Consider the following 24,595-nt stretch of genomic DNA (forward strand, 5'->3'; position numbering starts at 1 on the left):
TGAAACCATAATCACAGAAAACTAGTCAATCTAATCACATGGACCACAGCCTTGTCTAACTCAATGAAACTAAGCCATGCCCTGAGGGGCCACCCAAGATGGGCGGGTCATGGTGGAGAGGTCTGACAGAATGTGGTCTGACTGGAGAACGGAATGGCAAACCACTTCAGTATTCTTGCCTTGAGAACCCCATGAACAGTATGAAAAGGCGAAATGATAGGATACTGAAAGAGGAACTTCCCAGGTCGGTAGGTGCTCGATATGCTACTGGAGATCAGTGGAGAAATAAATCCAGAAAGAATGAAGGGATGGAGCCAAAGCAAAAACAGTACCCAGTTATGGATATGACTGGTGACAGAAGCAAGGTCCAATGCTGTAAAGAGCAATATTGCATAGGAACCTGGAATGTTAGGTCCATGAATCAAGGCAAATTGGAAGTGGTCAAACAAGAGATGGCAAGAATGAATGTCAACATTCTAGGAATCAGCGAACTAAAATGGACTGGAATGGGTGAATTTAACTCAGATGACCATTTTATCTACTACTGTGGGCAGGAATCCCTTAGAAGAAATGGATTAGCCATCATGGTTAACAAAAGAGTCCAAAATGCAGTACTTGGATGCAATCTAAAAAATGACAGAATAATCTCTGTTTGTTTCCAAGGCAAACTATTCAATATCACAGTAATCCAAGTCTATGCCCCAACCAGTAACGCTGAAGAAGCTGAAGTTGAAACGGTTCTACGAAGACCTTTTAGAACTAACACCCAAAAAAGATGTCCTTTTCATTATAGGGGACTGGAATGCAAAAGTAGGAAGTCAAGAAACACCTTGGGTAACAGGCAAATTTGGCCTTGGAATACGGAATGAAGCAGGGCAAAGGCTAATAGAGTTTTTCCAGGAGAACGCACTGGTCATAGCAAACACCCTCTTCGAACAGCACAAGAGAAGACGCTACACATGGACATCACCAAATGGCCAACACTGAAATCAGATTGATTATATTATTTGCAGCCAAAGATGGAGAAGCTCTATACAGTCAGCAAAAACAATACCGGGAACTGACTATGGCTCAGATCATGAACTCCTTATTGCCAAATTCAGACTTAAATTGAAGAAAGTGGGAAAACCACTAGACCATTCAGGTATGACCTAAATCAAATCCTTTGATTATATAGTGGAAGTGAGAAATAGATTTAAGGGACGAGATCTGATAGACAGAGTGCCTGATGAACTATGTATGGAGGTTCATGACATTGTACAGGAGACAGGGATCAAAGACCATCCCCATGGAAAAGAAATGCAAAAAAGCAAAATGGCTGTCTGAGGAGGCCTTACAAATAGCTATGAAAAGAAGAGAGGCAAAAAGCAAAGGAGAAAAGGAAAGATATAAGCATCTGAATGCAGAGTTCCAAAGAATAGCAAGGAGAGATAAGAAAGCCTTCTTCAGCAATCAATGCAAAGAAATAGAGGAAAACAACAGAATGGGAAAGACTAGAGATCTCTTCAAGAAAATTAGAGAACCCAAGGGAACATTTCATGCAAAAATGGGCTCGATAAACGACAGAAATGGTATGGACCTAACAGAAGCAGAAGATATTAAGAAGAGGTGGCAAGAATACACAGAAGAACTGTACAAAAAAGATGTTCACGACCCAGATAATCACAATGATGTGATCACTCACCTAGAGCCAGACATCCTGGAATGGAAAGTCAAGTGGGCCTTAGAAAGCATTACTACAAACAAAACTAATGGAGGGGATGGAATTCCAGTTGAGCTATTTCAAATTCTAAAAGATGATGCTGTGAAAGTGCTGCACTCAATATGGCAGCAAATTTGGAAACTCAGCAGTGGCCACAGGAGTGGAAAAGGTCAGTTTTCATCCCAATCTCAAAGAAAGCCAATGCCTAAGAATGCTCAAACTACCGCACAATTGCACTCATCTCACATGCTAGTAAAGAAATGCTCAAAATTCTCCAAGCAGGGCTTTAGCAATACGTGAACCATGAACTTCCAGAGGTTCAGGCTGGTTTTAGAAAAGGCAGAGGAACCAGAGATCAAATTGCCAACATCTGCTGGATCATCAGAAAAGCAAGACAGTTCCAGAAAAACATCTATTTCTGCTTTATTGAATATACCAAAGCCTTTGACTGTGTGAATCACAATAAACTGTGGAAAATTCTGAAAGAGATGGGAATACCAGACCACCTGACCTGCCTCTTGAGGAATCTGTATGCAGGTCAGGAGGCAACAGTTAGAACTGGACATGGAACAACAGACTGGTTCCAAATAGGAAAAGGAGTATGTCAAGGCTGTATATTGTTACCCTGCTTATTTAACTTCTATGCAGAATACATCATGAGAAACGCTGGGCTGGAAGAAACACAAGCTGGAATCAAGACTGCTGGGAGAAATATCAATAATCTCAGATATGCAGATGTCACCACCCTTATTGCAGAAAGTGAAGAAGAACTAAAAAGCCTCTTGATCAAAGTGAAAGAGGAGAGTGAAAAAGTTGGCCTAAAGCTCAACATTCAGAAAACGAAGATCATGGCATCTGGTGCCATCACTTCATGGGAAAGATGGGGAAACAGTGGAAACAGTGTTAGACTTTATTTTTTTGGGCTCCAAAATCACTGCAGATGGTGACTACAGCCATGAAATTAAAAGACGCTTACTCCTTGGAAGAAAAGTTATGACCAACCTAGATAGCATATTCAAAAGCAGAGACATTACTTTGCCAACCAAGGTCCGTCTAGTTAAGGCTATGGTTTTTCCAGTGGTCATGTATGGATGTGAGAGTTGGACTGTGAAGAAAGCTAAGCACCGAAGAATTGATGCTTTTGAACTATGGTGTTGGAGAAGACTCTTCAGAGTCCCTTGGACTGCAAGGAGATCCAACCAGTCCATTCTAAAGGAGATCAGTCCTGGGTGTTCTTTGGAAGGACTGATGCTAAAGCTGAAACTTCAGTACTTTAGCCACCTCATGAGAAGAACTGACTCATTGGAAAAGACTCTGATGCTGGGAGGGATTGGGGGCAGGAGGAGAAGGGGACAACAGAGGATGAGATGGCTGGATGGCATCACCGACTTGATGGACGTGAGTCTGAGTGAACTCCGGGAGTTGGTGATGGACAGGGAGGCCTGGCATGCTGCAATTCATGGGATCGCAAAGAGTTGGACATAACTGAGCGACTGAACTGAAATGCCAATGAAGTATACAAAATTGTATGTTATGTGACTTCTTCATCAATTAAAATTTGCTAGTGGTGGTATTTACCAAATGCAAGCTCAAGGAAAAACAAAAATTTCTTCTTACCTGAAATGAGAAGCTTGATTTAGGAGGCAGCTATAGTCATCAGGAAGCTCTATCAAACTATTTCTTTTTCTAGGGTACCTAGAAATATAATGTAAATGGCAGTGAGGAAATAAGCCTAGGTCAAAAACAGACCAAGTAATAGAAGGATGAATGTTTTAAAAATAATGAGAGAAAAATTCCCTGGTGGTCCTGCTTCCACTGCAGGAGGCACAGGTTCAATCCCTGGTTAGGGCACTAAGATCCTGCCACATGGCACTGCTAAAAACAAAACAAAAAACTTAGGGATTCATTTTTGCAATCTGTAGTAATTTCCACCGTTGACTAGATTTATCCAAACTTTTCGGTCTTGAATTCCAGATCTTTCATCAGCAGGTTTCCTTTCCAAATCCAACTCCTACAATTTCCTAAGACTAAATTGTTCTATTATTTCTATACTGTCTAGGAAGTAATATAAAGTAGTAGTTAAGAACACAATCTTTGAAATCAAACAGGCCCAGTTACAAATCCTAGATTCTGACACTCGACAAGCCATTGAACCTAATCCTGTATTTGCTGGTCTGTAAACTGAGAATAAATATATTATGCTCCCTCAGTCATAAGGTAGACTATCAATTTAGTAACACATTTTATTAGGGGGTGGGGTGAGGAGAGAAACATTAAATACTCATGCTGATTGAAAAAATGTTAAATATGAATAACAGTATCAAGGAACCTCAAAGGGCTGTTGAGAACTCAATTAGATATTGAAGCATAACATAATATACTTAGTACCTAATTCATGTTTGCAAGTATTATTTTTCATTCTCACCATACTAACACAAGAAAAGCCTTGCATGTATGCCCTGGGAAAGGTCATTTGAATAATAGGAAATTATTATTTCATATAAAGGTCATCTGAAATAATACGAATATGAAATTCTCTCCTTAGACCTCAATCAATTCAAATTCTGTAATTCCTTCTGTGTGCAGCAAAAATTATCTCCTCTAAAGCTAAACTTTTATCATTAAGAATATTTACTCTTTAACTTTCTATTTGCATTAACAGCATATTCCATATATTATTACACTTTATCTTATCTCTTGAATTTATGAATATAACTAAGACTATAAACTACCTATGACCAAAACCTGTATGTGTTATATATCTTTTAACTCTCCAGGAGTAATGTTAATTTAGTACCATGCTGGGGAAACAGCAGATGTCTAACAGATGCATAATGACTTTTGTGAGACTAGCAGTTCTAAAATATGTACTCATCTTTTAAACCCTTCTTGGTGATGTGAATACTACTGCCTCTGAGCACAGGAAGTGGAGCTATAATCTCTAAATCGCTAAAATTGGGTTATACATATGAGAGGATATGTTAGCATAGGTTTCAGGGAGAGGGTAATATTTAAATTGGTCCTTGAGGGAGAGATGGATTTTGATTAAGCCAAAACTTAAAGGAGATAGGGGGGCTGAAGAAAACTTTTGTTGAGTAGTCTCCAAGCATATAGAAAGGAGGAGATGGGGAAGAGGGAATAGTTTTACTTATATTTTCATTCTCAAAAGGAAAAAAAAGTGATTAACATGAATACTGTCACTACCCTCTCATTATAATAAGTAGTAGCTCCAAGAAACCATCTCTTCCTTTGCCCTTTAACAGGTATGCATTAGCTTAAGAAATAGGAGTTGGTGGTGCCAAACAATTTAAGGGGGAAAGGACAGTCACTCCAAGAAAAAAATCAATTGTAGGAAGAATTGAATTTTCAGCAAGACATAACAGAAATGTAAGAAATAGTATGCTGAGTGAGAGTGGAAACAGACTAGAAAGCATACTCATCAGCTAACTACTTTTGGAAACACAACTTGTAGGGAAGGACTGAGAAGTAAAACCAACCTGACTACAGTGCTTTTTTGCTTCAAACAGTATAGTAAGGCAGGATCTGTACACCACCTGTATGGGAAGCAGAGAGAAAAGCAAATGGGTCATCACAACCTTAGTGGAATATTCATCGAGCCACCTTCACTAGACCTCTCGGCCCCTTCTTTCCATGTGCTGTCTGCTAGACTTCTTTTACCTTGCATCTTGCCTCTTCTTTCTTCTCCTTTTCTTTTCTCCCCTTTTTAAATGTCTTCCTATTTATCCTCCCCCAAATCTTCTATTATTTTCTTTTTAAAAAAGGGTTTATCTATTACTAGAAAAACATAATACCAGAAATTGGAAATAAAGGTGACAGAAAGGCTGAGAAGCCAACCAGGAGACAAAAAAGCAAGGCAACAAGAAGATCAGCCAATAACAGGAAGCTACTACCCTTGCCAGGCTGGAGGAACAAAACAGTATTTTTGGAATGGTATTGTTGGAGCTAAGGGTCAGTGGTGTATCAGATGAACCAGGACCAAAACCACCTGCACTGGCTATGCACTATAGTATCCACCTGTATGAGTTATCCTATAATAGGAGGTCCTGGTAAGGAATGTAGAACTAACAAGCTACCACCAAACAGAATTCAGGAAAATCAAAAGGAGATGCCAGTCCATACATCCCACCAACCTACCAGAATCCTTGCTGGAATCCATCTTGGCTGAGCGATGGAGGTGTCACCAGGAAGGACCCTGAGTCAGAGTGATAGGCCAGAGACACCCCATAAACTAACTCAATTACCATAAAACCTGAGACATGGCAGAGCAGTTCTCCTGAGTTCTCTTACCCTGCTGCTCTCCACCTGGGCGCCCCATCCCAATAAAGTCTCTTGCTCTGGCAGCACATGTGTCTCCTCGGACAATTCACTTCTGAGTATTAGACAAGAGCCCACTCTTGGGCCCTGGATGGGGTCCCCCTTTCCTGCAGCAGGTGGATGCTGGAACTACAGTAGACTTGTCGGGTGGGAACTAGAGCCAGAGAAGAGCTATAGCCACTGTCAGGGATGCCCCAAAAGGCAAAGAGAGGTGACCTAAACACAGGTTTCTCCCTTCCTCCTGGCTTCCAATATCCTGCCAGTGCCTCCCATGGGCTGAAGCCAACTGACAAAGGAGACTGGGAAATATGGCCTAGAGAGGTCAGTTCATCATCCTTCAGAGCAGATGATGAGGAAAGGCTTTGAGGCAAGCAGAACCAGGAATGGTACAGACTTTGCATTTCAAACTTTGAATTTTTAACATTAAACTAGAATGGCAAGCTAAAACTCCAACAATATAAAAATAAAATTAGTATAACCTACTGTGATTGTACTCGACACAAAGCACGGTACTGATTTTTTTGGATCCATCTGATTCATTTTTATCACACTGGAAATCAAAATACCTCATGAGAAATGAGGAAACACGGAAAAGCACCCAAAAGAAGAGATGAGAACACACAGAAAGGTGGCCAGAGATGGGCAGACATTCACACAAATCCTGACTTGAGCATCAGGGAACAAGACACCAATTAAAGAAAAAGGAGAAAAGAAAAGGGGAGAAAACTGAAAAGACTAAAGGAAATCATCAGTGTGATACTGTGACTGATAATGTTAAAAAAAGAGATGAGAAGCCACAAATGGAATTACTTGGGCTAAATCTATGTCTATCAAACCAAGACTGAACACAAGTATGAGGGCTGGTAGCTAGGAGAACTCACCACATTTGGAGAGTTTCCAGGTTGGTGAACACGTGTCAATTTGGGGACAGTGGTGTGCTCAGAGAGTGTGGAAGTTCTGCTCCCTTTTCCCCATACCTTACCCTGTGTATCTCTTCTATCTGGCTGGCCCCGAGTTATATCCTTTTATAAAAAACTGATGCCCTAGTAGGGAAAACGTTTCTCTGAGTTCTCTGAGCTGCTCTACAAATTAATCACGCTATATAACCTTTTGGCCAGCACAAGAGACAGCCTGGATTTGTGATAGCCTGGTTCTTTCTGAAGTATGTGATGTTGTCATGTTTTCAGGACTGAGCACTCAGCCTGTGGGATCTGACACTATCTCCAGGTAGATACTGAGCTGAATTGTAGGACACCCAGCTAATGCAGAATTACTTGTTGGATGTGTGGGAAAAACACCCTCCCCAAGCGTCAGAAATAGATGTCAGGATCTTTAATGGGGGAAATAGAGTAACACGATGAGAACTGACTATTAAAACCATGGTATATGTCAATTATATCTCAAAAAAAAAAGATGGAAAATGGTGGTAGCAAAGATAGGGTTAGGAAACTAGAGATTTGAAGGGTAGAGAGTAAGCAAGCAGAAGGGTCAATTAAGTGTGCGGGTAGAAAGAAATCTTTAATAAAAGAAAAGCACACTTCCCCATGGGAAATTTAAATGGATACATTTTTGAGTTACCAAATGACTTTTTAAAAAATTAATTTTTTTTAATTGAAGGATAATTGCTTTATAGAATTTTGTTTTCTGTCAAACCTCAACATGAACCAGCCATAGGTATACATATATCCCCTCCCTTTTGAACCTCCCTCCCATCTCCCTCCCCAACCCACCCCTCTAGGTTGATAGAGTCCCTGATTCAGTTTCCTGAGACATACAGCAAATTCCCACTGGCTATCTATTTTACACATTGTAATGTAAGTTTCCACATTACTCCTTCCATACATCTCACCCTCTCCTCCCCTCTCCCCATGTCCATAAGTCTACTCTCTCTGTCTCTATTTCTCCACTGCTGCCCTGTAAATAGATTCTTCAGTACTATTTTTCTAGATTCTGTATATATGTGTTAGAATATGATATTTATCTTTCTCTTTCTGACTTACTTCACTCTGTATAATAGGTTCTAGGTTCATCCACTTCATTAGAACTGACTCAAAGGTGTTCCTTTTTAGGGCTGAGTAATATTACACTGTGACTTTTATTTCCTCCTCAGTCACCTTTCTAAGATACGTGCTGCCATATGAGATACACTGCTACTGTTGCCCTACTCTGGGTTCTTCTAATGCTTGACTGTGACTGTATGGCTGCTGACAGCATGACTTATCCTCACTTCATCACCACCTCCAGCCCATTTAAACTGGGATGAGACAGCAGCTGTGGGGAACTTAAGCACAACGATTGGCAGTCATGGTGGAACAAGTAGAAATCCTGGTGGCCCATTAGTGAAGTCACTCAGTCGTGTCCGACTCTTTGTGACCCCATGGACACAATGACCCCTACCAGGCTCCTTTGTCCATGAGATTTTCCAGGCAAGGGTACTGGAGTGGGTGTGTGAATTATGAATCTTGTGTATTTTTGCCACCACCTTCAATTAATGGTAATCAACCTAAAAGCTTAGCAAGTATTTTAAATTTAAAATTTCCAAACTGTATAATAATCCAATAATGATATTTTATCCCCACAGTACCTCTGGAGGAGGGGCCTCACAGTATCCCAGTATTTCTGGAAAAGCAGGAACAAATTTGTGGGTAAAGATAAATAGCTACAGAGTGCATTGTACTCTCCTTCTGCAGCATCTACAAGAAAACAAAAATATATTTAATAAGTACATTATTCTTACCTGGTCATCCTGTGTCTAGAGTTTCTTCATTATTTATGCTCATTTCTATACTCTGCCTATACAAAGTATACTTTGTACTCTGTAAAACTGTGGGTGACAAATAGGACACAGTGATCCTTTTAAATCTGATTTGAGTCAGTGTCCTGATCAAACTTCTCCAATGTCAAACCACCTCCAAAATACAAAATACAAAAGTGCTTATCGTGGCAAAAGGCCCTACCTGATCTGATTTCATCTGTTACCTGCCTCCCCCTGTTCATCAGGCTTCAGTCACTCATCTCTACTATTGTTTGATGACATCAAGCAAACGCTTTGCATTTACTGTTCCTTCTGCTTACAATACTCTTCCTTCAACTCTCTATCCAATTCAACACCATGTCCTTTTCTGATCTCTCTGCTCAGTCTCCTCACAAAGAAGTCTTCCATGACTCTGCCCTAGCATTCTCTATTCTCATGACCTGCTATATTTCTCTTTGTAGCAATTACCACCATTTGACATTATACTATATGTATTTATCTGTTGGCTTATATTCCATCTCCTCTCAACAAAAGAAAGGACTTTATCTTATCCATTGCCATATGACAGCACCAACAAGGTAACAAATTATTCTTTAAAGAATGAAAACACAGATCTGTGCTGACAACCACTTAGAAAGAAAGCAGTATCCTATTTGTACAGAATCAGAATAAACAAACCTACATCTAATGAGCCCTACTGAACAGAGTTCAAGATAAAGAACCCTGTTAAGGCTGACCTGAGAAAAGAACAAAAGGAAGCATCTCGAAGGAAATTTGATGACTCTTCCAAAATCATACAAACCTTCTGATTTTTACCCAAACAAAGCCACAAGGAAACCTTCTCTACCTTGATGTAGATTTAAGGCAAGTAAAGAAGAAAGGAAATTATTCTGTTACTCAAATACCCAGGGCCTCGGTTAACACAACAGGCCTTTCCCAGGAGCATTTTATTTATTTCATAATAGTTACAGTCAAGTGTTCAAACTTCAAGAAACAGAGTATATTATAAAGCCAAACAGTTCTCTTTCTTTAAAGCCAATCAATCTTTGTAATTTCTTGTCTGTCCTATACTGCATGAAGGCATTTTATAAGCTCAAATACAAAAGTTGTACATCGATAGGAGCCATGAATAGGTTTTGTAGATTATGAGGCTAATCTGGTGTCTGAGCTCACCTTTTACCCACACCGGGGCAGGGGCACACGTTTGGAATGAACTGATGAAAGCGTGAGGAATAAAGAAGTCGTTTTGCCTGTTCTCACCCTTGAGGTTGAAGGTAACAAACAAGTCTCTTATTTACCAATCTGTGATTTCATTTTCCTACTTACTGGTAAACAGTTCTTCAGGCGGAGTTACTCCAAGTAAATAGTGGAAAAACAACGCAGCACAGCGAAGATACGGGATGATGCCATTCTTCAAGCAGACCCATAAATACCAGCCAGGAATACCACACCCAATGCAGCTGAGAGGCAACAATTCCAAATGGAACAGAATACAAATCAGATGAACACCCAGATTGTAAATACATCCCCTTTCAAAAACACATCTCAGCATTAAATAATGTTTTATGCATTAACATTTAAACATTAAAACAAAATATTTAACTGGCTATAGCTTCAGTCTTTGAATCTCCTAACAGTTTCTTAAAGCAAACCACAAATCTTGCATATTTTATGAGGTAGATTCTTAAGGCAAAGAACAACTTTTTTCTTTTTCCTAACCCTTGTAATGAAATGTGGTGCAAATGCATTTATCAGTAACTAAGCAAAGCAGCTAAATTAGCTTAAAAAATTTAATATTTTCCTGACTCCTATATTAAAACTGGTGATTTTCAGGGCAGTGAAACTAATAATCTATATGATACTTTAATCTTATAACACAAAGCGAACCTTAATGTAGACTATGGACTACATAGTTAATAACAACGTATCAATTCTGGTTCATCACCTTAACAAAGGTACCACACAAATGAAAGATGTAATGGAGAAACTGGTGCTAGGAGGGAGGAAATGGAAACTCTTGGTTACTTTGCATTCTCTAAACCTAAAACAGCTCTAAAAAATAAAGTCTATTAACATAACAATGAATACACATATGCTGCTGCTGCTGCTAAGTCGCTTCAGTCGTGTCTGACTCTGTGCGACCCCATAGACAGCAGCCCACCAGGCTCCCCCGTCCCTGGGATTTTCCAGGCAAGAACACTGGAGCGGGTTGCCATTTCCTTCTCCAATGCATGAAAGTGAAGAGTGAAAGTGAAGTTGCTTAGTCGTGTCTGACTCCCAGCGCCCCCATGGACTGCAGCCTACCAGGCTCCTGCGTCCATGGGATTTTCCAGGCAAGAGTACTGGAGTGGCGTGCCATCGCCTTCTCCAAAATACACATATATTCAGTACTTACACTGAAAAAAAGTTGACTGATGAAGACGAAAACAAAGAGGGAAACTTGGCAGCAGATGATGCTCAGCAGAGCACTCTATTGCACTTTTGGTTTTAACCTCTGTGTTATCAATATATTTCACATATTACTCACAACAGCCTTAAAAAAAACTTCTCAGTAGGTAAGTGTATTAACTGTATGAACTGCTTTAAAAGGACAACTTATTTTCAACTTTTTACATTTATTTAAAGTTTAACTGCTGCATCTTGTTAAAATTCTATCATCTTTTGCCTATATTCCTGTAACAGTTTATAAGAATAAAGATGTGTCAAAACTTGTTTTCAGTCTCGGAAACAAATGAACGGGTAATTTTTATTTGTTGTTATTCCAAAAACCTTTAACTGATTTTTAAAAACTGGAATTAAAAAGGTTCAAGAGATACTGTCAAACAACTGAACAAAGATGTGGAATTATAAAAACAATACTGAAATAGACTGGACTAATGGGCTGTTACTCACCCACTTGTATACTGAGAAATTTCTGCCAAGAAAGAAGATGCAGAACGAGCCTCTTCACTCTCTTCCTGTATCTGTGCAAGGGGGACGCCTGAAAAAGAAATTCTGTAAGATAAATCTATGAATTTACTATTCAATTTATTAGTGAAATCTCAAATTTCAGAATTCCCTGGTGGTCCAGTGGTTAAAACTCCATCTACCCATGCAGGGGACACGGGTTCGATCCCTGGTGCAGGAAGATCCCAAAGGCCGTGGGGCAACTAGGCCCGTGCACCACAACTACTGAAGCCCAAGCACCTAGAGGTCATGATCCACAAGAGAAGTCACCACAATGAGAAGCCCATGCACCACAACTAGAGAGTAGCCCTCCACTCACTGCAATTAGACAAAGTTTGTGCACAGCAATGAAGACCTAGCACAGTCCAAAATAAATAAAAATAAATAAATAAGGAGTTCAGTATTTGTATATGATTTTTTGATTTGAGGTAAATTTTATAATGCAATAAAATATATAAATATTAAATGCACCATTTGATGAAGTTTGACAAATGCACACACCCATGTTAACAATATCTTTTAAAATTAATAAACTATTTTTTAAAAGCAGTTTTAGGTTCACAGTAAAACTGAGTGGAAAGCACAGATTTCCCATCTACCTACTGTTCCCAAACACCTACAGTCTCCCCAGTTATTAGCATCACTGGTATATTTGTTACAGCCTACAATGATACATCATTATCACTCAAAGTCCCTAGCTTACATTAGAGATAACTCTTGCTATTGTACATTCTATGGTGGTGGTTTAGTCTCTAAGTCGTGTCCGACTCTTGCGACCCCCATGGACTGTAACCCTCCAGGCTCCTGTGTCCAAGGGATTCTCCAGGCAAGAATACTGGAGTGGATTGCCATTTCCATTTCCAGAGGATTTTTCCCACCCAGGAATCGAACCCCAGTCTCCCATTGCAGGCAGATTCTTTAACGACTGAGCTACGAGAGAATCCCTGTTCATTCTATGGGTTTTGACAAATGTATAATAAGTTGTACCCACTATTATTGTATCCAGCAGAATAGTTTCATTACCCTGAAAGCCTTCTGCACACAACCTATTCACCTTTCTCTCCCCTAACCCTTGCCAATCCCCACTTGTCATTTTACTATCTCACAGTTTTGCATTTTCCATAATGTCATATAGTTGGAATCATACAATATGTAGCCTTTTCAAATATGCTTCTTTCACTTAGTTGTATACACTTAAGAGTCCTTAAGTTGTATACACTTAAGATTCCAGCCATAGGACTGGAAAAGGTCAGTTTTCATTCCAATCCTAAAGAAAGGCAATGCCAAAGAATGCTCAAACTACTGCACAATTGCACTCATCTTACACGCTAGTAAACGAATGCTCAAAATTCTGCAAGCCAGGCTTCAGCAGTACGTGAACCGTGAACTTCCAGATATTCAAGCTGGTTTCAGAAAAGGCAGAGGAACCAGAGATCAAATTGCCAACATCTGCAGAATCATCAGAAAAGCAACAGAATTCCAGAAAAACATCTATTTCTGCTTTATTGACTATGCCAAAACCTTTGACTGTGTGGATCACAATCAACTGTGGAAAATTCTGAAAGAGATGGGAATACCAGACCACCTGACCTGCCTCTTGAGAAACCTGTATGCAGGTCAGGAAGCAACAGTTAGAACTGGACATGGAACAACAGACTGGTTCCAAATAGGAAAAGGAGTATGTCAAGGCTGTATATTGTTACCCTGCTTATTTAACTTCTATGCAGAATACATCATAAGAAACGCTGGGCTGGAAGAAACACAAGCTGGAATCAAGATTGCCGGGAGAAATCTCAATAACCTCAGATATGCAGATGGCACCACCCTTATGGCAGAAAGTGAAGAAGAACTAAAAAGCCTCTTGATCAAAGTAAAAGAGGAGAGTGAAAAAGTTGGCTTAAAGCTCAACATTCAGAAAACGAAGATCATGGCAGCCAGTTCCACCACTTCATGGGAAACAGATGGGGAAACAGTGGAAACAGTGTCAGACTTTATTTTTCTGGGCTCCAAAATCACTGCAGATGGTGACTGCAGCCATGAAATTAAAAGACGCTTACTCCTTGGAAGGAAAGTTATGACCAACCTAGACAGCATATTCAAAAGCAGAGTTATTACTTTGCCAACAAAGGTCTGTCTAGTCAAGGCTATGGTTTTTCCAGTAGTCATGTATGGATGTGAGAGTTGGACTGTGAAGAAAGCTGAGCGCTGAAGAATTGATGCTTTTGAACTGTGGTGTTGGAGAAGACTCTTGAGTCCCTTGGACTGCAAGGAGTTCCAACCAGTCCATCCTAAAGGAGATCAGTCCTGGGTGTTCATTGGAAGGACTGATGGTAAAGCTGAAACTCCAATACTTTGGCCACCTCGTGCAGAGTTGACTCATTGGAAAAGACTCTGATGCTGGGAGGGATTGGGGGCAGGAGGAGAAGGGGATGACGGAGGATGAGATGGCTGGATGGCATCACCAACTCGATGGACATGAGTTTGAGTGAACTCCAGGAGTTAGTGATGGACAGGGAGGACTGGCGTGCTGCAATTCATGGGGTGGCAAAGAGTCAGACACGACTGAGCAACTGAACTGAACCGAACTGAAGATTCCTCCATGTCCTTTCATTGCTTAATAGCTCATTTCTTTTTAGGACTGAAGAATATTCCATTGTTTGGATGTACCACAGTTTATTTATCCATTCACAAGGACATATGGGTTGCTTCCAAGTTTTGGCAATTATGAATAAAGCTTCTATACAGACCTGTGTGCAGGTTTAGTATGGACATAAGTTTTCAGTTCATTTGGGTAGGTATCAAGGAGTGTGACTGCTGGACTGCATGGTAGGAGTATGACAGTTTTGTAAGAAACTGCCAAATGGTATCTCAAAGTGGCATTGATTTTCTTCCTGCCAGCAAAGAATGAGCGTTCCTGTTGTTCCACATCCTTGCTAATATGAAAACACTGTCAGTGTTTTGGATTTTTCCCATTCTAATGAATGTATACTGGTATCTCGCTGTTGTTTTAATTTGTAATTCTCTAATGACACAGAAAACGAAGATCATGGCATTTGGTCCCATCACTTCATGGGAAATAGATGGGGAAACAGTGGAAACAGTGTCAGACTTTATTTTTTGGGCTCCAAAATCACTGCAGATGGTGACTGCAGCCATGAAATTAAAAGACGCTTAATCCTTGGAAGAAAAGTTATGACCAACCTAGACAGCATATTCAAAAGCAAAGACATTACTTTGCCGACTAAGGTCCGTCTAGTCAAGGCTATGGTTTTTCCAGTGGTCATGTATGGATGTGAGAGTTGGACTGTGAAGAAGGCTGAGCACCAAAGAATTGATGCTTTTGAACTGTGGTGTTGGAGAAGACTCTTGAGAGTCCCTTGGACTGCAAGGAGATCCAGCCAGTCTATTCTGAAGATCAGTCCTGGGTGTTCATTGGAAGGAATGATGCTAAAGCTGAAACTGCAGTACTTGGGCCACCTCATGTGAAGAGTTGACTCATTGGAAAAGACTCTGATGCTGGGAGGGATTGGGGGCAGAAGGATCAGGGGACGACAGAGGATGAGATGGCTGGATGGCATCTCTGACTTGATGGATGTGAGTCTGAGTGAACTCCGGGAGCTGGTGATGGACAGGGAGGTCTGGTGAGCCGCAATTCATGGGGTCGCAGAGTTGGACACGACTGAACAACTGAACTGAACTGAACGGAACGACACCTGGAACTGAACGGAACGACACCTGATACTGAACATCTTTCCATATATTTGCCATTGGGATATCTTCAGTGGCAAGGTATCTGCTCAGGTTTTTTGTCCATTTTCAATGAGGCTGTTTGTTTTCTTACCACTGAATCTTAGTCCTTCGTATATTCTGGATAACAGTTCTTTACCACATGCATCTTTTGCAAATATGTTTAACCAGTTTGTGGCTTATTTTCTAATTCTCTTGATAATAATCTTTTGCAAAGCAAAAGTTCTGAATTGTAAGAAGTCCAGCTTGTCAATTATTTCTTTCATGGATTGTACCTTTGATGTTGTACCTAAAAAGTCATTGTATCCTCAAAATCACCTAGATTTTCTCCTATGTTATCTCCTAAGTTTTATAGTTTTGTATTTTACATGTAGGTCTAAAATCAATTTTTAGTTAATTTTTGGGAAATGTGTAAGATCTGTGTCTGTGTCTTACATGTGGGTATTTGGTTGTTCTAGCACCATTTGTTGAAAAGACTGTCTTTCCTCCATTTGTCTTCATTCCTTTGTCAAGGATCAGTTGATTATATTTATGTAGGTGTATTTTGGGCTCTGTTTTGTTCCACTGATTCATTTATCTGTTCTTTCAGTAATACTATACTGTCTTCATTCCTACAGCTTTCTATCAAATCTTAAAGTCAGGTAGTATCAGTCCTCTGTCTTTGTTCTTCTCCTTTAAGACTGACTTGGCTATTCTGAGTCTTCTGCCTCGCCAAATAAACTTATAATTAGTTTGCTGATAATCAAAGAACAACTGGCAGGGATTCTGACTGGGAGATTATTTGGTTTATATTTAATTTTTCCGAATTTACTTTTGTGTGTCTTCCTTCTCATACTGAAAATTCAGTTCCCAATGGCATTAACACAATTACTTACTTGATTTAAAAATTACCTAAGATAATTTCAAAATAATAATATTAGTACCACTGATACTACTAATTGAGTTCAAATTAAGATTTTTTTTTTTAGTTCCTCCATTATCAGAATATATCCTACTAGGAAAGTACAGTTCAAATACTGTTTTTTAAAGTCACTAAGCAATTATTTTCTCATTCATTTGTTATTTTCAACTGTCAAAAAATTATTTTTGCCATTCAGATTTGTTTTTGTTAAGTATAATTAGAGTTCTAACTACATTAAAAAAAATTCACAAGAGTCTTTGCATAAATTCTCGTACTCTTTACTTTGTAACAGAGGTAACTATTTTTTGTTTTCCATTTATACTTCTGTCATTTCATTTATTTAAAAAGAGCAAATATGAATATATATAAACATATATATGCATAAATACACATAAAATATTTTATACAAAGGTATTATACTATAACTTCTGCTCTGTACCCTACTTTTTTTCACTTAATATTCTAGAGGTCACTTCTTTTATTCATTCCATTTTATAGCTGCACATCATTCTAATATAAGGGTACACCATAGGTTATTCAACCAATCACCCAGTTTTTTGTTATTCCAAATAATGCTACAATGAATAATCTTATGCTTATATTCTTTCATATTTCTGCCAGTAGAGCTTCGGGGTAGATTCTTAGAAGTGGGACTGGTGGGTCAAAAGGTAGATGTGTATTTAATTTTGCTAGATACTATTCTAAGATCACTTTAATTATCTGTCCTCTAAATTATTTGAACTTTCATTAGCTATTATTGACCACTGATACTCAAAACTCAATTCTGCTTTCTATTAAGAGCAGAATCTAAAAGGACAACTATACCACAATTCCATGATGTTGTATTACCCATGTACCTTCAAACAAGGATATATATTTTTTTTCTTCCAAAAAATATTCATTGAGTTCTTATTGGGTGTAACAAAAGTTGCTAAACATTTGAAGTTTATGAAGGAAGATTCTGAAATTTGAATGTTCCCTATTTAAGAAGCTTACAGTAGGGATGCAGGAGCAAGGAGAAGCAGGGAAAGGAGTGGAAGAGCAGTAAGATATAACTATAAAACAAGACACCAAGTGATAAATGCTATAAAATGAACCAAGTACTATCATTCCAGCTGGAGGAATCGACAATGTTTTATAGACAGGCTTATCAAAAGGCTCAGAGTATTTAGGCAGGGACAACCATTGGAGAGACTAATCTCCAACCTTGACCTTGAGGAATTGAAATTAAAAAAAAGAGAGAGCGGGAAAAGCAGATCCAAATGGCTTCCCTGTGTACCTAGAGAATAGCTGCAATGGAGAGAATCAAGTGGTTTAGCCAATTATTCCTGTCACAGTTCTACCTTTCCCTTTAAACAGCATTCGTAAAGAAACAAATGAACGATCACTCAATAAGAGACATAATACAGAATGGTTAACCACAAGCACAATTAATTTTCCCAGTAAATCACAGGCAAATGTTATTTCCATTTAAGAACTGATGGGAGCTTTACCTGTGTCTATGGTAAGAAGTATCTGAAGCATGTGTGCCATGGTGATCAAATGGAAGAGATAAAGGTGGTTATAGGAAGAGCTAACTGGTGACGGCTGCAGATCAACAGCATCATCCCAGTACAAGGACGGGAATGCTAACACAGTACCCACCTATGAGAGAAAATCGACATCAACATGGGTAGCAAAAGGACCAACACAAGTTACTCTCATAACTAAATGTAAAGAATATAGGATCCTGTACCATGTGTGTTTTTAAATAACCACGATATTTTTCCTAATTATTCAACAGGATATTTTAGAATATCATATACCATAAACAGAGTCTAAAAGCCATCATCAAACAGATTTATCCCTTTGCTGAGTCTACTTATTCTAGTTCTAGGTAATGGTCTCAACCCTGTGGTTTTAGGGGATTCAACATTACAACCATTTGGGGAGCTCTTAAAATAACATTGATACACAGGCCCCACCCTAGTCCAACCAAATCATAATATCAGGGGTAAGGTCCAGTTACCAGCATTCAAGATTCCCATGAGAGATTTCAAAAGACAGGGGTGACAACCACAGGGTAGAGGATACTGGCTAACCTTGCATCCACGAAGTCTATGATCCTAACCTTACTATGGCTCTCTAGAAAACTTGTCTTGAAGGAATGAAATCGTCACAGAGATGGAAAAACTGTACAAGAAATTCACAAAACAGTTGTCACTAACCATAGGTGTTTGGGGGAACACCTAGATGCGCCCATGGCCTGGTCCATATCACGAATAATTAACAATTTTAAGACAGCTCACACCATTATTCACTGCTTATAATGTAAACAAGTTGAGAAAAAGGGGAAGGGGGAAAACATATTATTAGAAAAAGTCTGCCTGTATAGACACTAACTAAATTTAATCAACTAGACTACAATCTATTACAATGTAAAGGGTAAATATGGTTTCATTTTTAAAGTGATTTTGATGCTCTCAATCAAATCTGTATCTATTTGTAAAGGGAATGGAAAAAAGAGACTAAACTTTCAATGTCAGTACTTATAATCTTGAACAAAGAGCATAAATTTGAATGAGTAAAACACTTATAAACTTGAGTTACTTAAAAAGAAAATTTACTGAACACTTACCAAAACATGAAATAGATCTATCGATAGAAGGCAAGGTGTAGCTTCTGATTGCAGGTTAGGAAGAACAACTAAAAAACAAACAAAAAAACCTTAATGTAATTCAGCCAGTAATACAGCAATGCAGTTAAGTGTAACACAACATACTAGCCTCTAAAACAAAAATTTAACAGGGTTATAATACAGAGACTGATAAACTGGTCCATCACACCTTTAAGATACGGGAACCATAATTAAAGATACATAAACTGAGAAAAGGCTCTAAAAAGCTCTGGATGCAATTTAATGGTTGAAAGATAAGATATAGGAGGAAAGGGTAAATAAGCTAGGATGACTGAAATAAGAAATTGTTCGATAAGTATTAAACTTGCTGAATGAAAAAGAATTACTTTTAAACAATGTTCTCTACCACTTCCTACCTCCAACTACACATTTCTAAATGCTCTGTGATACACGAAATACATGAACAAGTTTGGGGTTGGGGAGCAGGGAGAGCACACAAATCGGTGTAAGTGAAGAGGATGGAGACAATCCCCCTGAACAAAACTAGACAACTGATGAGTGGAAGGAAACGCAGATAGCTCAAAAACTTTGTGTTTCTGATTTTGATCAGTCTCTAAATTCAGAAGTCAGCAAAGAGTGACAAGGAAGTGAAATCAAGAATTCAAAACAATAAGTGTTTATATATATATAACCACAAGAATTATATTTAAATAAAGCTATCATTTGGTTAAAATGAAGGAGAGAAGATTCTTTACAGACTAGGTCAATTTCTTAACCCCAAATCCAAGATTCTAAACAAAAAGCATAAAAGTTAAGAGCATGGGCTTTGGAGTCAGACAGAAATGGGGTCCAGTACTTCCTATGACTATCTGTCACAGGTAAGGTATTTGACTTCTCTAAGCCTCCAGTGTATACAGGATTGTTGGAAGGTTTGTTAACCTGTGCATTCAAAGTACTTAACCTGAGTGCTGCATACAGTAACCACTATAAACACTATTAATACTGGCTTTATAAAATAAACTAAAGTGAATACAGGGCTCTGCCATTAACTAGCTATGTGTTCTTTTTCAGTAATATTTTCAATACGTTAGTTAACATGTTCATGGCACAACCAACACTACCTACCTTGTTTTTTTCTCAGTGTTAAAGTATTTTGCTTCCAGGACATTTTAATAACTCCTAATTCCTTGCCCTGATTTTATTAACTTTTCAGTCAATAGAATACTCAGTCATCAAATTTTGCTCACAGGCAGTTGTGAAACTTTTTTGTTCCCAGATGCTTACTATATCTATTTTAAAAATCCTATGAAATCAAGCTCATTTTTGACATGCATATTTTCCTCCATTGGTAAAATCGTTCATTTATGCTAAATTAAATATCTCAGGGAAACTTAAGTGATATAGTTTACTGGTTTTATGACCTTGGTCAAGTCACAGAAGTTCTCTGTGCCTCAGCTTCTTCATCTCTAAATTGGGGAAATGATAATTTCGTTGAAGAATGGTGGTTAGAAGACATGATTATATAAAAAGATCCTTGTACAATGTTCAGGCATCATTATACAATGCCTGGCACATACATGGCAATGAACATTGTATGTCCTATTATTACTGGAGAATCAACATGTTAAAACTATATTCATCATCTTTCACATAAAACAGTCTCTACTGTGGACTTCCCTATTTCTTTCCATAGTCTAGTTATTTCTTTTAATTCAAAACCTTGTTTCTACCCATCCCAATTGCCTCCCTAATTTATGCTACTATGTGTGTGTGTTAAGTCGCTTCAGTTGTGCCTGACTCTTTGCGACCCTTTGGACTGTAGCCTGTCAGTTTCCTCTGTCCCTGGGATTCTCAAGGGAAGAATACTGGAGTGGGTTGCCATGCCCTCCTCCAGTATGCTACTATATACAGATACATATGTTACTTCTAATTTTTCCTTTTCCCAGCCCAGTCTATACAATATCTAGCCTTAGAATAATATTGTTCAAAATGTTTCAAAAATTCCCAATAACCTAAAGTTCAAACTTCTCACTGGGGCATTTAAGACCTATTTATTAAAACAACTTCATGCTTCTCTATCTATAGGTGCCACTATTCCTATCAAACCTGTCTATTTGAACATACCACATGGTTTCCTACATCCTCAATCTCTGTTAAAATTGTGCTCCCGGCTTGGAATGCTATCTCTGTTTCTCTCAATGTATCTTTATATACCCTGTTAGAGCAAAAAACAGCAGAGCCCCCAGATTGGTCTCTTTCTGTCTCAATTCATAAAGCACATATTTGTACAATACATCTACCATTTGTCTATTTTATAGTGTGAGTTTTCACAGAGGTTCTGCTTCTTTAATTCAATCATGAGTATTACAATGGCAGGGACCATATCTTGTACCTCTACACAGAGTTAACAGCCCTAACACCTTGCAAATAAAGATGTTCTCACTAATAAATTTTCACATGACAAACTTTTACATAAAGGCACAAAGATATATTACAGAGCAAAAGAACATCAAGTTTATTAGTTACTGTCAATTAGACATTATGCAATATTATTTCAGTTTCTGCCATCTGTGATGATGTTCGTCTCCTTGCTTGGTATTTGTTTTGAGGTGTTTAAAACATTGAGATGGTTAGACAGCATTCCCCAACTCAACAGACGTGAATTTGAGCATCCTCTGGGAGATAGTGAAGGCATGTGGAAACCTGGCATGTTGCAGTCTATGGGGTCGCAAATTGTTGGACATGATTTAGTGATTGAACAACAATCAACAGTTACAAATCCCATAATCTGTGATGAATGTAAAAGCAAGAAGACTATTTGGAAGTGTTGGTAAAACAAGGTTTCCAAATTATAACTGAAATGAAAAGAGATAACAAAAATTTTTAAAAAGCAAAACCAAAATACTACTATACAAACAGCATAAACTGTTAACAGGAAAAGGTCCTAAGAACTAGAAGCATGTGTAATATGTGCAAAATTCTGGGCCTGTGCAACTGATCAGTAAGAAAAAACAGTAAATGAAAAAAGGAAAAAAAAAAATTAAGTGTGTAGTTAGGGAACAGCATTAATGTTAGATTACTACTAGCATGAGGTTAATTCAGGAGATAGCTGGAAATTAACTTGAAAATATAAAAGGTTAGCACAGTGGAAATTCTAATGAAACTTGGGTGACAGCTTTGAATGGAGCCATGGAACCCCCATGTCATTAGAATGACTGAAAGCTGCCCAGGAAAAGTTCCCTAAGAAGTTTGTGAGACTCAACAAGGAGGAAGGTGACCTGTTTCAACAGACTTTCAGGGTAGAATAGTTGGTCAATTTGGGGAAACAAAGCCTGTTTTCTAGCTAGAAAAAAACTATGCATTCTTTTAAACCTTAAAAAGAGAGAATGGCTCTCTTATTTGGTAGAAACATACTGAGGAATTGAATTGTAAGCTTAAACCTCTTTACCTGTGACATATGTAATTTATGAACAAAAGATGTAACGAGGGTTTTTAAAGCTTGACCTATTTTAAATGCAAAGGAGCTGCTGTGGTGCAAATACCTAAATGGAAATGCAGATAATCAAAATGAAAGTCAAATCATTCTACTATGCATAACCTCTAATTTTTCTTTTTATTTTTACAGTGAGACCATCACATGAGCTTAGCTAATTTCTAGCTTATCAGAATCTAAAAAGAAAAAACAAAACAAAACCCAACTCAGCTGTTATAGCCTATCTCTCAAAGAAAAAGGCATACATGGAACCACAGTCTAGGATTACCATATATAACACTTCTATCATTTTTACATGACTTTGATACACACCAGAAAAATGACATTTTAAAATGATCTATCCACATTACTGCTCCCTTTTCTAGCCAGACTGACATCAGTTCAGTTCAGTTCAATCACTCAGTCGTGGCTGACTCTGCGACTCCATGAATTGCAGCACGCCAGGACTCCCTCTCCATCACCAACTCCCAGAGTTCACGCAGATTAATGTCCATTGAGTTGGTGATGCCATCCAGCCATCTCATCCTCTGTCGTCCTCTTCTCCTCCTGCCCCCAATCCCTCCCAGCATCAGAGTCTTTTCCAATGAGCCAGCTCTTTGCATGAGGTAGCCGAAGTACTGGAGTTTCAGCTTTAGCATCATTCCTTCCAATGAACACCCAGGACTGATCTCCTTTAGGATGGACTGGTTGGATCTCCTTGCAGTCCAAGGGACTCTCAAGAGTCTTCTCCAACACCACAGTTCAAAAGCATCAATTCTTCGGTGCTCAGCTTTCTTCACAGTCCAACTCTCACATCCATACATGACCACTGGAAAAACCATTGCCTTGACTAGACGGACCTTGGTTGGCAAAGTAATGTCTCTGCTTTTGAATATGCTATCTAGGTTGGTCATAACTTTCCTTCCAAGGAGTAAGCGTCTTTTAATTTCATGGCTGCAATCACCATCTGCAGTGATTTTGGAGCCCAAAAAAATAAAGTCTGACACTGTTTCCCCATCTATTTCCCATGAAGCGATGGGACCGGATGCCATGATCTTCATTTTCTGAATGTTGAGCTTTAAGCCAACACTCTCCTTTTTCACTTTCATCAAGAGGCTTTTTAGTTTCTCTTCACTTTCTGCCATAAGGGTGGTGTCATCTGCATATCAGAGGTTATTGATATTACTCCCGGCAATCTTGATTCCAGCTTGTGTTTCTTCCAGTCCAGCGTTTCTAATCATGTACTCTGCATAGAAGTTAAATAAGCAGGGTGACAATATACAGCCTTGACGTACTCCTTTTCCTATTTGGAACCAGTCTGTTGTTCCATGTCCAGTTCTAACTGTTGCTTCCTGACCTGCATACAGGTTTCTCAAGAGACTAGTAATCAATACTAAGGATATCAGTGATTGTGGATGTTGGTGTAAAGAGCCCTTGGGTGGGTATAAGGGATACAAGTTGACAACATTTGGAAAACACTTGGTTTTAAAAATAAGATTGTAGGTATTAGAGGGCAACCATGTATTTTGTTTTTTTCTTTTGTAAGGTTGTGGTAATGAGTGTCTGACATCAGTGTAATGTGTTGTTGTTTCCTAATACACTGCCAGAAATGCAATGGGAAAAGACATGCAAATAATGTAATTCAGAGAAGACTCTACCTGATAGAAGACGAATCAGATGTTTCTGTATCAGGACTTGAGAACAGGTAATCCTTTGTGCAATGGCAAACTGCATTAATGCTTTCAGACCATTATGCTAGATTGTAAGAGAAGGGAAGATAAAAAGATAAGTAAAGATGAAAGACCTAAGACATTCACTGTATAAACCAATCCTACTCTGTAAGAACTAGCGTAGACTTACTATATACTTTACATTACTGCAAATTTAGTTACGATATTTTTAATACTTCTAAAAAGTTTTATAACCTCACTGAATTCTGTAATAGATTTTCCCATGACAAAGAAGTATTAAAGATACAATCATCTCAATCTCATTTAAGGACTCATTTTCCCCAGAGTCATTCTCTTAAATGTCTGGCCTACATCATTCTATTCAGGCCTGTGCAAATACATGTCTTTGTAGAAATTCTAACATGATGGCAGAAAATCACTGAATTCAGG

General features: G+C 38.6%; 1 protein-coding gene across 1 annotated transcript in view; it reads right to left on the reverse strand.

Annotated features, from left to right (window-relative positions):
- UBR1 (ubiquitin protein ligase E3 component n-recognin 1) overlaps nucleotides 1-24,595 on the reverse strand; it is a 162,977-nt gene that overhangs the window by 23,905 nt on the left and 114,477 nt on the right. The window contains exons 37-44 of the mRNA XM_004010489.6: nucleotides 24,134-24,230; nucleotides 19,004-19,071; nucleotides 17,880-18,030; nucleotides 11,685-11,772; nucleotides 10,119-10,252; nucleotides 8,622-8,730; nucleotides 5,200-5,256; nucleotides 3,320-3,397 (exon numbers count right to left, since the gene is read on the reverse strand). Coding sequence (XP_004010538.1) covers nucleotides 3,320-3,397; nucleotides 5,200-5,256; nucleotides 8,622-8,730; nucleotides 10,119-10,252; nucleotides 11,685-11,772; nucleotides 17,880-18,030; nucleotides 19,004-19,071; nucleotides 24,134-24,230 — 782 coding nt within the window. The remainder of the gene's footprint in view (nucleotides 1-3,319; nucleotides 3,398-5,199; nucleotides 5,257-8,621; nucleotides 8,731-10,118; nucleotides 10,253-11,684; nucleotides 11,773-17,879; nucleotides 18,031-19,003; nucleotides 19,072-24,133; nucleotides 24,231-24,595) is intronic.

Source organism: Ovis aries, chromosome 7 (assembly GCF_016772045.2).
Source record: "Ovis aries strain OAR_USU_Benz2616 breed Rambouillet chromosome 7, ARS-UI_Ramb_v3.0, whole genome shotgun sequence".
Lineage (NCBI taxonomy): Eukaryota > Metazoa > Chordata > Mammalia > Artiodactyla > Bovidae > Ovis > Ovis aries.